The following is a 13,946-nucleotide window of genomic DNA, read 5'->3' as shown; positions in this document are numbered from 1 at the left end:
GTAAATATATGGCATCAGCAGACATCTGTCTCCCCACACACACACACACACACCCTGTCCATTAATGCGCAGCAGAAAGACGTTCAGAAGAACCTTTTGATCCACAGGAAACTGAGAGAAGACACCATCAATATTCTGGGGGGAAAAAAGAAATGCCAGTGTTTTTCAAGCCTAATGAGAGTTAGCTATACACAAGTAACCACACACACACACACACACACACACGACTTCCCTCCCAGTACATCAAATCACACGCAGCAAACAAAATGCTGATGGTGGTTAATGAGGCAGATGAGGTAGCTGCAGACGGGGAAAGAGGAGCCTGGGGAGGGTGGGGGGACAGCCCGGCCAGGGGCTACCAAACAGCTTCTGTCGACTAAAGATAATGGCAACTCATTTAGGGTCCTGTTTTCAGGGGGACGGACAGCGAAGGCGCTAGTGTTGGAGGTGAAACGGATGCTGGCTTGAGTGCAAGAGAAGGGCCAGAAAGTTTAAAAATGTAAAGTTGGAACGCTGCTGGTTTCCAGGTGGGAACGTGTGATCTTTTCAAAACGACTCCGTGTTGCAGCCAATCATTCTTTGTGTACAGTGGCTGGTGGGCGATGTGTCAGCGGTCACCACGGCAACCAAGGAAAAACGGAGAGAAGGCTTGTTGTGGCCACCCCGAGATTCCAGAACTTTCATCCCGACAGATAAATCCGATCAGCTGGACTCTTTTGTCTCCTCGATGGGTCTTCGGTTTGAAAAAAAGAGATGTCGTTCGGCAAAAAGATGTAGAAAGTGACACGGTTCTGTGATCTTTCTGATCTGTCTGACTCCAGAGGTTATCGGTCCCAGATTTGTATGTCTCATCCTTTAAAACGGTAACAAAATCGCCAATTTTCTCCTCATCATGGGAGATGCTAACGACTCGTCCTCGCTAAGTATGTGGCTGTAGATTCATTTGCCGTTTTCCTTCTGCTTAACTGTCCACATGTTCCTTTGGGGCGATTACAATAGGATTGGTCTAAATGTGACACTTTTAGTGGGAGAGTTTCAGCACATAGCAAATAGCATTGAATCAGCAGGCGTCCCACAAGGGCCCCGTTTAGGTCCACTTTGCTAGCGCGAGCAGCGGTCCTTTTTAGTGTTAAAAGACACTCTTGTTGTATTGAAGAGGGCAGATCAAATTAAATCTTCATGTCTCGGCATCTCAGTGGGAGGTGAGGGTGGATTTTTGTCCTCAGATTAAGGCTGGCATAGAGCCGGCTAATCCTGCCGGCTCTTCCATGTGGGAGTGGCAGCGGGGTGCCTTTGCTGCGCGACCAGCCGTGATGCAATTTGTGTGAGATTGGCCTTTGCGCACACACACACACACACGCACGCACACAGACCTGCCAACACAAAGTCTAGATTTGTTTCGGGATTAAAGGCATCACTTCAATGAATGACATAATGCCACAGGCATTCCCACGGTAACCCTTGATTAGGTTGTTAGTATCTGTGTTGTGTGTGAGTGTGTGTGTGTGTGTGTGTATGTGTTCTCTGAGCTCTTTCTGATTCTGTTCTTAATCTATTTCTCACCTCATCATCAAGGAAAGCCAACCACACACACTCACATGCACACTCTCTCAGACTAAGCAGCTGTCCGTGCTGGCCGGCCGTGGTCCTCATTATGGCGTCCAGTCAGTCGTGTCCTGGCGCTCGCTCTTCCCCGCTGCTGCTGCTGCTGCTGCTGCTGTTGGACAGGTACCATCTGACACACATTAGCCCGCTATTAATGACTTCCACCGCAGCTGTTATCACGCACGTTGGAAAAATATCCCCAGGGCGCCATTTTTTACATCCAGATGCCGTACCGCATCACCCGTTTACTCCAAAGCAGCGTGGAGCCCACGTTCCTGTCGTGGAAGCCCTCCGGGGTCGCCGCCCGACCCCAGACCCAAGCCGTCTGAGAGCTTCTCTCTGAGTCGTCTCTTCAGGAATGTGGACCCCCCACATCAGGCCCGCTGTTGAAAACCCGGCCGTGATTAACATTAATCCCACAAATCTGCTGACAAACAACACAAGCTCTGGATCTCCAACATCAGCAGCAGATGTTCCTGGCTGCGGCTCAGGAACGTGACGGAAGCAGGAGGGTCTGTTCTTCTTCATCATCCTTTCAGTTTTGTTTTAGCATTTCTAGTAACGAAAATGTGTTTTTTAAAATCTTAAAGTGTTATTTTAGTCACCGTTTCTGTTAAGGAAACTGAGATGTGAAACCAAACGGATGATGGTGAATAAAACCTTTTGTTTTGTGAAGGTTCAATCAGGCTGGTATTAAAGAGCTCTGCTGGGGTGCTGGGGGGAGCTTCACTAGAAGGGATTTGATCTTAATTCATCACGAGAGGGATCAGTAATGCCGTATTAATAATGGTATTAATTAATCGGTCTTTTGCTCCCTTCTGTGCGTGGAGGGAAAAGTCAGCAGCACATCTGTAAGGAAAGCTTTGTCCTTCATCAGCCCTCCATCCTCCATCCCTCCATCTCATTAAGAATGGATAGGTGATCAATAGGAGAAGAAGGGGATTAGGATTAGAAATCAATGGCTTTGTTTTTGCCAGACTGAGAAAGATAAATACTGCCTTAAGACACTGGCAAGGCAGCTTCCTAGCTGCGTGTGAAAGGGCAGCGCGCCCCCTCCGCAGGACTGACAGGCATCTGCACACTTCCTATCTATCGTGGATTAAAATTAGCAACACGTGAGCGAAGGAGATTTTTTCTTCTCGTTTTGATGCCAAAATGGATGAAATCGGCAGTTTGGCCGCTGGTGTACAGTTTGATGAGGACGTGTGCTGCCTCTGTGGGGGCTGTGAGGAAGTGTGTGGCAAGGAATTCTGGGTAGGTGAGGCTTCACCTCCCACACAGAGAGTTGGAAACACAGAGCTCGCTTTGATCCGATGGCGTCCACACGAGCGCATCACACACGGCGCCTGCAGATGAAAGCAACGACCCCTTCTCACCCCGCAGACAAACACTTCGGCTTTATTATTTTTGCTCCTCGGTCCCTCAAACGGTTTACATGTGAGAGGAAATCAGAGCAGCATCACAGGAGGTTTCCCAGAACCGAGGAGACAGGATGCAGGAGGCCACCTGATACCTTCACTTCCCAGAAGTAAACCAAGAGTGGAAGCGCTGCACTTTCTGTCAGGATTCCTGTCTCCTGTCTGTTAGTTAAATGTAATTTTGGAACGAACTCCGTGTGATGGCAGGCGTCTGCAACCTTGTGTGCAGAGAGGGGGGATGTGAGGGCAGATCAGGATGGAGAGGGACAATTCCATTCCAGGACAATCGAGGCCACATTTTCTGATCCCCGTCCATCACGCTTTCAATCACAGGCCCGACATGGCTGACTCGTCAGCTTGAGTGCTGCTCTCGGCTGGCTAATACACATAAATGAATATAGTAGACACACACAAGGCCTCTCCATCTGTTTTCCTTTCATTCTTGGGTTTGTCTGTGCTGAGAAAGGCAAGATAAGATCTTACTTGAAGTCATATTAGTCATTTCGTCATAATAAATCCACTACTTTTTAATGAAATGTCTTGTCGACTAAACAACAAAGCCATTAAGATTCCATTTCATCATCTGAGTGATGCATGCATAAGAATTCATTCGATTTTTAAAAAACAGAGAAAAACCTTTAGTAATTTATCTGCTTTGATGCTGTGTTTGCATGTTGTATCTTAACTAAATATTCCAGACGTTGTGCTGCCATCTAGTGGACAAATGACACTCGTGCAGCTTATATTCGAAAGTTAAGGTTTTGACAACATTTAACCCACTTTTTTTAAAACATATAATCTTTATTTTTATTATGTTTACACAGTGATCTTAAACAGTTGCATACCAGGCAGAGTAGCTTCAGTAATAACGCACCACTAAGTTACAGCAGTACTGCCAGGTTCCATCACGTCCAGGAGAGGAAAAATGCTGGTGACAAACATCAGACTTTGGGCACTAATTCATGATTAATCCACTGGTTTGGATGGGAGGGTGTTTAGGGGCAGCTTCTGTACCCACGTGCACACAGCCGACATGCTTTAGCTGGTTCAGACCGTACTTTGAATATGTGACAAACGGACATCTCTGTCTCCCAAATGGCATGCAAAGACGTGCGCAGACACGGACACAGGGGCACAAAATCATTTACATGCATGCGTTTGATCATATGCACTCGAGTCACAACAATAATAGCTCTGTTCTCTGTTTGCTGCCTCTTGGTTCTGAATCAATCCAAAGGAAATGTACACTTAAAAGACTTGTTTGGTCACAATGAAATACTCTTTTTTTTTAACAACATGTTCTCTTTTGACTGAAATCTATCTTTTAGAATCAATATCAGTCAGACAATAAGGCATTTGGAACACGTCTTAAGAATTCCTACTCGGACCCCCAGAGAAAACAATAGCGTTTGTACATAAACACATAATACAATACAGGTGATTTGTTCTTTTAATGTTTAGAAAATGCTAAATGTTGACGAGTAACGACAAAATAGGAAGAACTACATAGATCTGCAGCGACACGTACACGATATAAAGTGCTTGAAAATTGAATATGGTACAAATGACACTATTAAAAAGCCGTGAAGCAGCAGTAGTAGCACTGGTCCACGTCTTGCATAGACGGAGCTGTCGCGATGCTGCATGATTCAGAGACTCGGCAGGACTGCAGAAATACCTGCTGGACAGCCCCCCCCCCCAACACCCACACCCACTCGGTTGCTGCTTCACGCCTTGCATTGTGGGGACCGTCGTGCACTTGCAGTTGCATGGCTGTTTGGGTTGTTCCAACTTTGCCTGCGGTGAGAGAAGCTGCAGCTGTCACTGCTGCCGGTTACTGAAAGAGCAGAAAAGCGGTGGGATGAGTGGATGGAAGGGAAATCAGGTTAAAGGGACAAAGGAAGTTACTGGACACTCACTGTCTCACTGTCGCCGTCCGAGCCTCTTCTGGAGTCGCCCTGCAGGGAGGAGTACACCCAGCTCTGATCCTCCTGGTTCTGCTGGCAATGCATCAGCCAGCAGGGGGCGGCAGAGAGCGCAAACAGGAGAAAGATCAGAAACGGACTAGAGTTATTCTAGCAACTAAACTCAATTTATTTTGCAAATGAATGCTTTTACAGTTTTAGGAAAAGTTGCTTTCGGTTTTTGCTGACAGAACATGAACTGCTTCGCCATACTGCAGAATTTACATTAAAAATAAATCCATTATATCATAAAAGTTTCTATTACAGGTGAAAGATGATTTTAAACAGTTTTGATATAAAAAGCTGTAATTGCTCTGCAGATTTCCTCATCAAACGTTATACAGCAACCCTCTTTTCTGTGGCTTCCATTCTCTAAGAGTCTGGCTCTGGGGTCGCTTAAAGCACAGAACCAATCCAAACCCACATTCCAGGTTTAATCAAAAAGGCTTTGTCAGTTCAAGACCAGCAGATGAAAGGTCAGAACCTTGAAAGCCTGTTTGGATGAGAAGTAAAATATCTTCAAGATTGAAAGAGAAAAAAATGCAGGGAGGAAAAAAAAAAGAGATTTATTTTAACATTCACTACTAAAATGACGGTGGATGCTTTAAATGCACAAGATGGGCCTTCAGAAGATGCAAAGGTGAGAATTTAACACTAAAAAATATATATATCTGTTTTTAAAAACCAGCATGGTCTGATTTCTATTAAAGATCCTCGTGCATCTGTTCCTGCAGTGATGGACCAGGGAACCAATGAGTCCAGCTACGTCTGTGACAACTTACGCTGTAGCTGGAGCTCGAGTTTAGCTTACGCCGGCCGAGAACAGGAGAGTACACCCAATATCTGCCGTCTGCATACTGATGAATGGACACACACACACACACACGCACATAAATCAACTCACAAATGAGAAATAAATGGAAAGAAGATGATAGTATTGACAAAATAAGGAAACTGAGAATGGAGACTGGAGACAACACTGGCAGGACACATGATTGACAGATATGAAGACAGGAAACACGAGCCCAGTGTTCCCAGTGTTCCCAGTGTTTCTAAAGCACGATTAGCTGCAACCCTTAGCAAACCGCAGAGACATGAGACACCCCCCCCACACACTCCCCCGCAGGCGAGGGAACAAAACAACACCATGATGACACCGGAACTCACAAAGTAAATGTCAGAGACGAGCGCTTCTCCATCCAGGGAGTTTTGGCTGCTGCACGCCGACAGCTGACTGGACGCCGCGCGCGGGGGCACCTGGGGGCTCGGGGGGGAGGAGGCGGAGAGGGGTGTGGAGGAGAGGTGACAAGAGGGCGGGCGGGAGGAGGCCGGGCAGATGGGAGTGAAGGCCGAGGCGGGAGGGAGGGAGGGAGGGAGGGTGGAGGAGGCCGCGGAGGGAGCGCAGCAGCCGCCCGGCCGAGGCGGGAGGGGGGGGTGGGAGGAGGCGGCCGGGGGGGAGGAGGAGAGCGGGTTGGCGGATGGCGGATGGACGAATGGGCGAAGCGAGCGCGGAGGATGACTGGGCGGCGGACGGAGGGGTGGAGGAGGGAGGAAGCGCGGTGGAGGGCGACGGAGCGCTGGAGGGGGCGACGGCGGGTGTGACGGCGTCGGGCGGAGGATCGGGCGACAGGTGTCCCGGAGACGTGTCGGTCAGCTGAGTCAGCTCTGTCGACTTGGGGATTTTACTGGAACAACAAAGGCACCGTTACACACTGCCGGGGTGTCGTTACACCAGGCGACCGCTGTACCTCAGCTCCACCTCCACCGTGATGGTGTCCTGCTTTTCCTCGTACACCTCCATCCTCCGTGACCTGAACAGGCGCAGGGGTGAGTCAGCATCGCTGCCTTAGCAGGACGTCAGCGCTAGTACGGTGCCGCCACCGCGCTCAATGGATATGGGAGAGGGATGAGAGTGCGTATCTGCGGCGTGGCGGTCGGGTGCCTGCGGTAGCGCGGGTGCTCCGGGGTGGAGAAGGGGGGGGGTGGGTTGGAGTTGTTGGAGGACAGCGTGGTCGTGATAGACGCTGTCGTCGCGTCCTCAAAGGAGGAATTAGTGCACGGCGGCTCTCTCCCTGATACACGCCAACCCCAAAAATCAGAATGAAACATATTTAAGGGATTAAAATGGACGCTTTAGACAAGAAAAACTTGTGGGCTACCATTGTCCTCCATCATCAGGAAGGCATGGACCCCTCGCAGGCTCTCCAGGTTGTCCTGGTTGTCCTGGTTTTCCTGTCTGTCGTCCGTAAGGGAGGGGCGCTGCCCAGTGGAACCCGCCCCGCCGCCGGACTTGGACAGAGTACCCCGACCTCTCTTGGAGGGAGACGAACGGAGTGCTGTGAAGGCAGAGAGCTGACTCCAAATGTGTCCCAACACAACAGGAACAATGGGAACAACAGGAAGAACAGGAAGAACAGGAAGAACAGGAGCAAGAGGAGCATCAGGAGCAACAGGAACAACAGGAGCATCAGGAGCAACAGGAACAAGAGGAACAACAGGAACAACAGGAGAAACAGGAGCAACAGGAGAGAAACAGGAGCAACAGGAACAACAGGAACAACAAGAACAACAGAAGCAACAGGAACAACAGGAACAACAGGAACAACAGGAACAAGAGGAACAACAGGAGAAACAAGAGCAACATGAGCAACAGGAACAACAAGAACAATAGGAGCAACAGGAGCAACAAGAACAATAGGAGCAACAGGAACAACAGAAGCAACAGGAGCAACAGGAACAACAACAGGAGCAACAGGAACAACAGGAGCAACAGGAACAACAGGAGCAACAGGAGCAACAGGAATAACAAGAACAACAGGAGCAAAAGGAGCAACAGGAACAACGGGAGCAACAGGAACAACAGGAGCAACAGGAACAGCAGGAGCAACAGGAACAACAGGAGCAACAGGAGCAACAGGAACAACAGGAACAACGGGAGCAACAGGAGCAACAGAAGCAACAGGAACAACAGGAGCAACAGGAACAACAGGAATAACAGGAGCAACAGGAGCAACAGGCGCAACAGGAACAACAGGAACAACAGGAACAACAGGAACAACAGGAGCAACAGGAACAACAGAAGCAACAGGAACAACAGGAGCAACAGGAACAACAGGAAAAACAGGAACAACAGGAACAACAGGAACAAAAGAAGCAACAGGAACAACAGGAACAGCAGGAGCAACAGGAACAACAGGGAAAACAGGAACAACAGGAACACAGGAACAACAGGAGCAACAGGGACAACAGGAATAACAAGAACAACAGGCGCAACAGGACCAAGCGTTCAGACTCACAGCAGCTCCTCCTGAAGACGACAGTGCTGCTGAACTTCAGGAATCTCTCAGCGTAGAAACCGGGTCTATGGACTGACACAGTGTCCTGTGGGGGTCGGAGGGGGGGTTTAGGTTTACATCACTGGCTGCTGAGACGGACACAGGAAACAGGAAGAGGCTCACCCCGTCGTGGATCAGGGACTTCCACGTGTGCTCCATCTTCTTGATGAGCCTGTCCAACAAGACGAGCGATTTATTTGAACCTGTTCAGCAGCAAAATATCAACATATCTAAAGAGAGACCCTGAACGCACCATCAGTGTTGGACGAGCGACACTTAAAGATTAACAGGATATAAATACTTTGTGTCTAATCAGGTGACATTTTCACGTGTTTTCTAGCTGACGTCGTCAAATCCAGTTCACGAGGACCGACTCCAGCGGTCGGCGCTCCGTTTCTGACCTGTAGGACTGCAGGATGTCAATGATGCCAATGAAGAGCAGGAGGTTCTCCCCTTTCCCCCCCACAGCTGGGATTCCCCCCATCCTGCAGACAGAGAAGAGGACCTCTGCATTACTGGCGGACCCCCACCACAGAGCCAAACTAAACCCGGCCACTCACGTGTCATCGTGGTCCAGCGTGTCCCTGCAGGTGGAGCTGCCCTGTATTGACTCCATCACCGTGGAGTACAGGGATCTCTGAGGGGCACGCCTCTTCTCCTCGCCGCCCCCCGCCGGCGAGCCCGCCGGCTGGTGCTCCCGCTCCGCCTGGGTCTTGTTGTGGACCCCCAGCAGTAAACTGTAGTCCATGATTTTAAAGCTTTCAAGAACCTGAAACCATAAATATGATCCAGATAAACCGTTGATACACAATACACGAGGTTAATGGTCAAGCGAGGACAATAATGTCCTCCATGTCCCTCACCAGGCAGTCCCTCTGCAGGGTTTTGATCAGAGCGCTGTACGTGTCCTGGTCCAGAGTGAGGCCTTCGGGAACGTCACTCAGGAAGTCCAGGTCTTTGAAGGTGGGCTTGGATTTCTCCCGCTCCTTCTTGGAAGCTCGTCTCTTGTACGTGGAGCCCTTCAGGTCGAACTTGAGGTGCATGCGCACTGAGCGCGGCAGGATGTTGTTCATCACCACAACCCTGATGTTTTTGCCCCCGCACTGGACGCAGTAGAGGCCGAAGAACTTGGGCAGCAAAGTCCGGGGATTCTGGTTCAGGTTCTGGAAGCACAAACCAGCGCGTCACATGACCTCGGTCCGTCCTGTAGCTCGGCCGTGTTTGCTTTAGCGCCTGCACCTGCCAGAGAGCGTGACCCACCCACAGCCCTCCACCCATCATGTGCACGCCCGCTGAACCACTTAAGGAGTACTTAACCCGGGCCCGGGTCAAGTACAGCCGGGTCGCTTGGCTCAATTACAAAGTCACTTGGTGACGTAACTGCTGGCGCTGGCAACCCCAACAGGGAAGGATAAGGGGGATAAAGAGGGCTCCAAATCTCTGACCACTGCCACCATAACAAGAACACATGGCCAGCACGCGGCGGGTTAGCCAGCACGCGGCGGGTTAGCCAGCGAGCTAACTTCTGCTCGGATTCAAACCGAAGAAAGGGGTTCAGTTTGTGGGTGGAATCCCCAGGTTGACTCACCATGTAGTATCCAGGAAGAAGCTTCTGTAAGAACTCGGCCTCTTTGTGCTGGACGGTCTTGATGATGAACTCATCGTCGCGCGTCACGTAGAAAATGGAGCCGCTGGCTCCCGGGTTTGTCAGCTCGATGAGGGACTCGTTACAGAGTGAATACTGACAAGAGAAGGAGGGATAAGGACCAGATGCGCCGTACTGAAGGGAATGCTTTCAGGTACAAATGCTGATAACTGTGGGCCAAACCAAGTAAAAGTGGAGAAGTGGGCCCCCCTTTCTGCAGGGGGGGGGGGGGGGACTCATCCAGAGGGTGAGGAAACCGAAACCACAAAAACACTCCAAGTTAAACTGATTCTGAGGGCAAGAGCAGCTCATTTTGACATAATCTGGCAGAGAAGACCAAGCTTTAGCCAGCACAGTGCACTTACAGTGCTAACCCAGCCCCCCCCCCTCCCCCCCCTGCAAACACCATGTGAACCATGTGCACAAACACGCGCAACAGCCTGACGGGCTGCCATTACAGTAGGTGCAGTTTAAGAAGGAAAGCTTTAGCCTCTAATCTCCCCCTGACACAGGAAGGACCTTAAACACAGTGTGTGTGCATCCATGTGGGTGTGTGAGCGTGCGTGCGTGTGCCCGTGTGGAGTGAGGAAGCAACAGTTAACACGTTTGCTTTTAAGCAAATAATTGTAAATGCATCTAAAGGCACCTATGCGAGCGGCACCGGGGGAGGGTGACCTCACCAGGTAGTCGTCCGGCCGGATCCCGAACAGCTCGCGGAAGTAGCGGAAGGCCACGGGGGCGTAGGTTTTGAACCTGAAGTCTGAAAAGTGGTGGGCGGGCGTCAGGTTACTGCCTTCGCTGTTTGGAGGAAGGGAGAACGGAGGAGAGATTAGAAAGGGGGGGGAGGAAATATCGGAGGAGCGGCGGATGGTGCAAACGCGCCTGGGGAAGAAGATGCTCTCCACCACGTAGAAGTCCTGCATCAGCACGTCCCTCTCGGGTTTGGAGCTCAGGTTGCCGACGGTGTAGCCGATGCCCAGCTGGATGGCCCCCTGCAGAGCAGAGGAGGCGGTCTGGGGGCAGAGAGCAGGGCAGGGAGCCGTCAAAGGCGATGACCAGACAGACAGACGGACAGAAAGAGCCAGAAACACGCGTGCCTTCTTGTAGGTCGTCTCCCCGGAGGCATCTACCCTCCTGTGGCCAATCTTCTTCTCGTGGGCCGGACCCGCTCCTAGCGGAGACGGCATCTGATGAGAGACAGAGAGTCTGAGTTCGCTGCGCACCGATGTGGACTGAAGACGTCCAATGTGAAGCGTCTCACCTCTGCTAGCTGAGTCTTCTTGGCTGGATCTGGAGAGAGGGGAGACGAGAACTGATCCGGTGAGCAGAACATGGGGGCGCTGCACGAGTTTAGCTCTTTATCTAAAAAACTGTAGCTCTAAACCCATTTCTGTGTGTCGGATTGACTAACCTTCTTGAAGAAAAGTGGAACTTTGACGACACGGAACCTCACAAATGTTAAATAAAGTTGCGACTGACTCACCGGTGGACGAGTTTGGAACCTGGGGGAGCCGCCTGCTAATCCAGAAGCCCTGACATTCAGTAGTCAGACCCTGAAGAGCACACTGCCTTGCCTATTCCTAGGACCAGCCAGTGCTGTACCCTGGATGTAAAGAACCATTGGATTGACTTCCGTCCTAATCTGACTGCTGCCGCGGCGCCAACCAATCACACTGCAGGATTAGGAAGGAATCTTTCCCACAGTGACATCAAGGTTGGACTACTCTGTGTGGGCCTAAACCAGTAAGAAGCGAGGAGGAGAGGAGGCGGTTTATATTCCAGGTCGTGCGAGGCTGACGGCTCGTTTACTACTGCACACGATGAGCCGAGCACATCCACGGTCAAACCAACACATCAGTGAGAACACACTGCTGCTAAATGCTAATGCGGCTAACGCTCAAATCTGTAGCAAAACAGGTGTAACAACTACAAATGCCAAAAAAAACAACTCTGAGAGAAATCTGGTGATCTATGACTTGGCCTTAAGGTTCACACATGCAATCGGACTAATCGTGCCAACAAATGGATCATTCATTAAGATCACAACGTTTTATTGATGGCCTTTGTTTAGATACAGTAACAGGAACACCTGTAACAATCAGATTAGGGCTGCGTCAAAGCCTGTCTGGGAAAACAATGAGTATGCACACACACACACACACACACACACACACACACACACACACACACTCTCTCTCTCTCTCTCTGGGGATTAGGGTCAGTCCAGAATAAAGTGCCACAGAGGACATGGTGAGACCCCGGTGGACATGAAACAAATACTCCCAGAAGAATGCTGGAGAAAATGAGCAAACGTATATTCACAACGCGTCCGCTTGTATTCTAACGTGCACTTTCTCCGTTTTTGGAGGCCTCGAATCTCCATGCGTCTTTGTCGTAGCAAAGAGGATTACAGTTATCTCCACCCCCGCTCCCCCCCCCCCCCCAAAGAAAATGCTGGCCTGTTGTTGTGACATTAATGTGACACTAAATGCTGGTGTAGATTATTACAGCAGAGAAGGTCTCAAGACCTTCTCAGAAGTATAATCTGGTGGATTTAATAATCATATGCTCACAAACACACATATTATGTGTGTACATGACTGTGTGTGCATATTATTCTAAAGAGAACTTCGGTTTTCTGCCCTTTTATATATGCTGCATCTCCAAAAGCCGTCGCATACATTTTTCCTGTAACACACACAGCTGCCGGGGATCAGTGTGTACCTAGAATTCCATATCAGATTACATAAAGCACTCTCCAGATTTACCCACCAAGAGGAAGAGATGGTGAGAAAACACGCATTAGACCGCGCAGAGCAGTCACATGACACACGAGACCACTTCCATGACTGCAACCCAGTTCTGCATCAATACCCCAAATCCTGGCTTTGATTCCTGCGATGTAAATGTGTCACGGCAACAGAACGTGACGCCACGTTGAAACTGAACAGCATCTCACGCTGGTTTGCCATATTTTGCTGTGGGAAAGATCCCCCGCAGATGCTAATGTCAAACTAATGGATTTCCCTGCAGCAATTTCTGATTTTGTCATTAAAAAGCTGCGGTCTACTATTCTGTCACAATATTCCAATATAGGAAACATTATAAATTAATAGATTTTTTAAAAATCTGTTTTACTTTTGCCTTTGTTTTAGGGTATTTATCCCGTTTCCAGGCTATTACCAGCACATTTAGTGATTTATGTTTGGTGTTCTGTCACCATCAGTGCTCCATGATGGCTGCAGTCCGCCTGCAAGTGTGTTTGTTCTAGAGTTGAAAGCTGAAGCTTCTGAGCAGCTCTGCAACACCACAACACCCATGCGCTTGGTGTTTGTGGACCCTGCAGGAACCCACGACACCATCAGCTGTCAGCGGCCACCAGCATCGGCGGGATGGCGAGATGCTGGTCACGCACCTGCTGCAGCTGATTTACCGGTACTGGTATTTCTTTTAGAGTCTAACCGCGAAGGATATACGAACCTGGGTCCTCCAGGTCCATCTGCAGACTCGTCCTCCCGTCCTCCCCGGACTCCGCGCTCTCCGCGTCCATCTCGTGATGGTGGAATCCTCAGTCGGCCCGGATGAGAGCTGATCTGATTTGAAATGCTGTCATCTCGCCCTCGACGCGGCTTAACGCTCCCGATGCGTCGGAGGGGCCTGCACACGCACGCATGGTCGTCGCCGCGCGTCGACGGAGGCGGCGGCACGATCGAGCGGCGATGCTGGTCGTCGCTGCCATGGATGCGCGTCATCAGCCGATACGACCCCCCCTCACCACACGCATCATTATAATTGAGCAAATAAAGACTAGTTATTACACTTAGAGGTAAAAACGTTTGCCCCCGTACCCATCTATAGAAGAGTAAACAATAAACCCAAATTATTACGCACACGGCTCATAAGCAAATAAAACATTTACTGAAATAAATCAAATAAGTCGTTTAAATGTAAATAAAAATAAATAAAATACAGGTCGATT

General features: G+C 49.9%; 1 protein-coding gene across 1 annotated transcript; it reads right to left on the bottom strand.

The window, feature by feature from the left end:
- Window positions 1-3,803: 3,803 nt before the first annotated feature.
- Window positions 3,804-13,733, bottom strand: LOC130538967 (phosphatidylinositol 4-phosphate 5-kinase type-1 alpha-like). The gene is made up of 18 exons (XM_057057032.1): window positions 13,448-13,733; window positions 11,229-11,257; window positions 11,065-11,154; window positions 10,850-10,980; window positions 10,648-10,765; window positions 9,911-10,063; window positions 9,186-9,485; window positions 8,883-9,091; window positions 8,724-8,807; window positions 8,446-8,494; window positions 8,284-8,368; window positions 7,147-7,323; window positions 6,934-7,059; window positions 6,736-6,832; window positions 6,216-6,672; window positions 5,770-5,844; window positions 4,943-5,020; window positions 3,804-4,860 (listed from the first exon to the last, which is right to left on the bottom strand). Exons 1-18 carry the CDS (start codon window positions 13,515-13,517, stop codon window positions 4,858-4,860), a joined length of 2,331 nt encoding a protein of 776 aa, XP_056913012.1. The 5' UTR covers window positions 13,518-13,733; the 3' UTR covers window positions 3,804-4,857.
- Between the last annotated feature and the right edge of the window lie 213 nt (window positions 13,734-13,946).

Source organism: Takifugu flavidus, chromosome 15, assembly GCF_003711565.1.
Source record: "Takifugu flavidus isolate HTHZ2018 chromosome 15, ASM371156v2, whole genome shotgun sequence".
Taxonomy (NCBI): Eukaryota; Metazoa; Chordata; class Actinopteri; order Tetraodontiformes; family Tetraodontidae; genus Takifugu; species Takifugu flavidus.
This window is presented reverse-complemented; position numbering and strand designations above follow the sequence as displayed.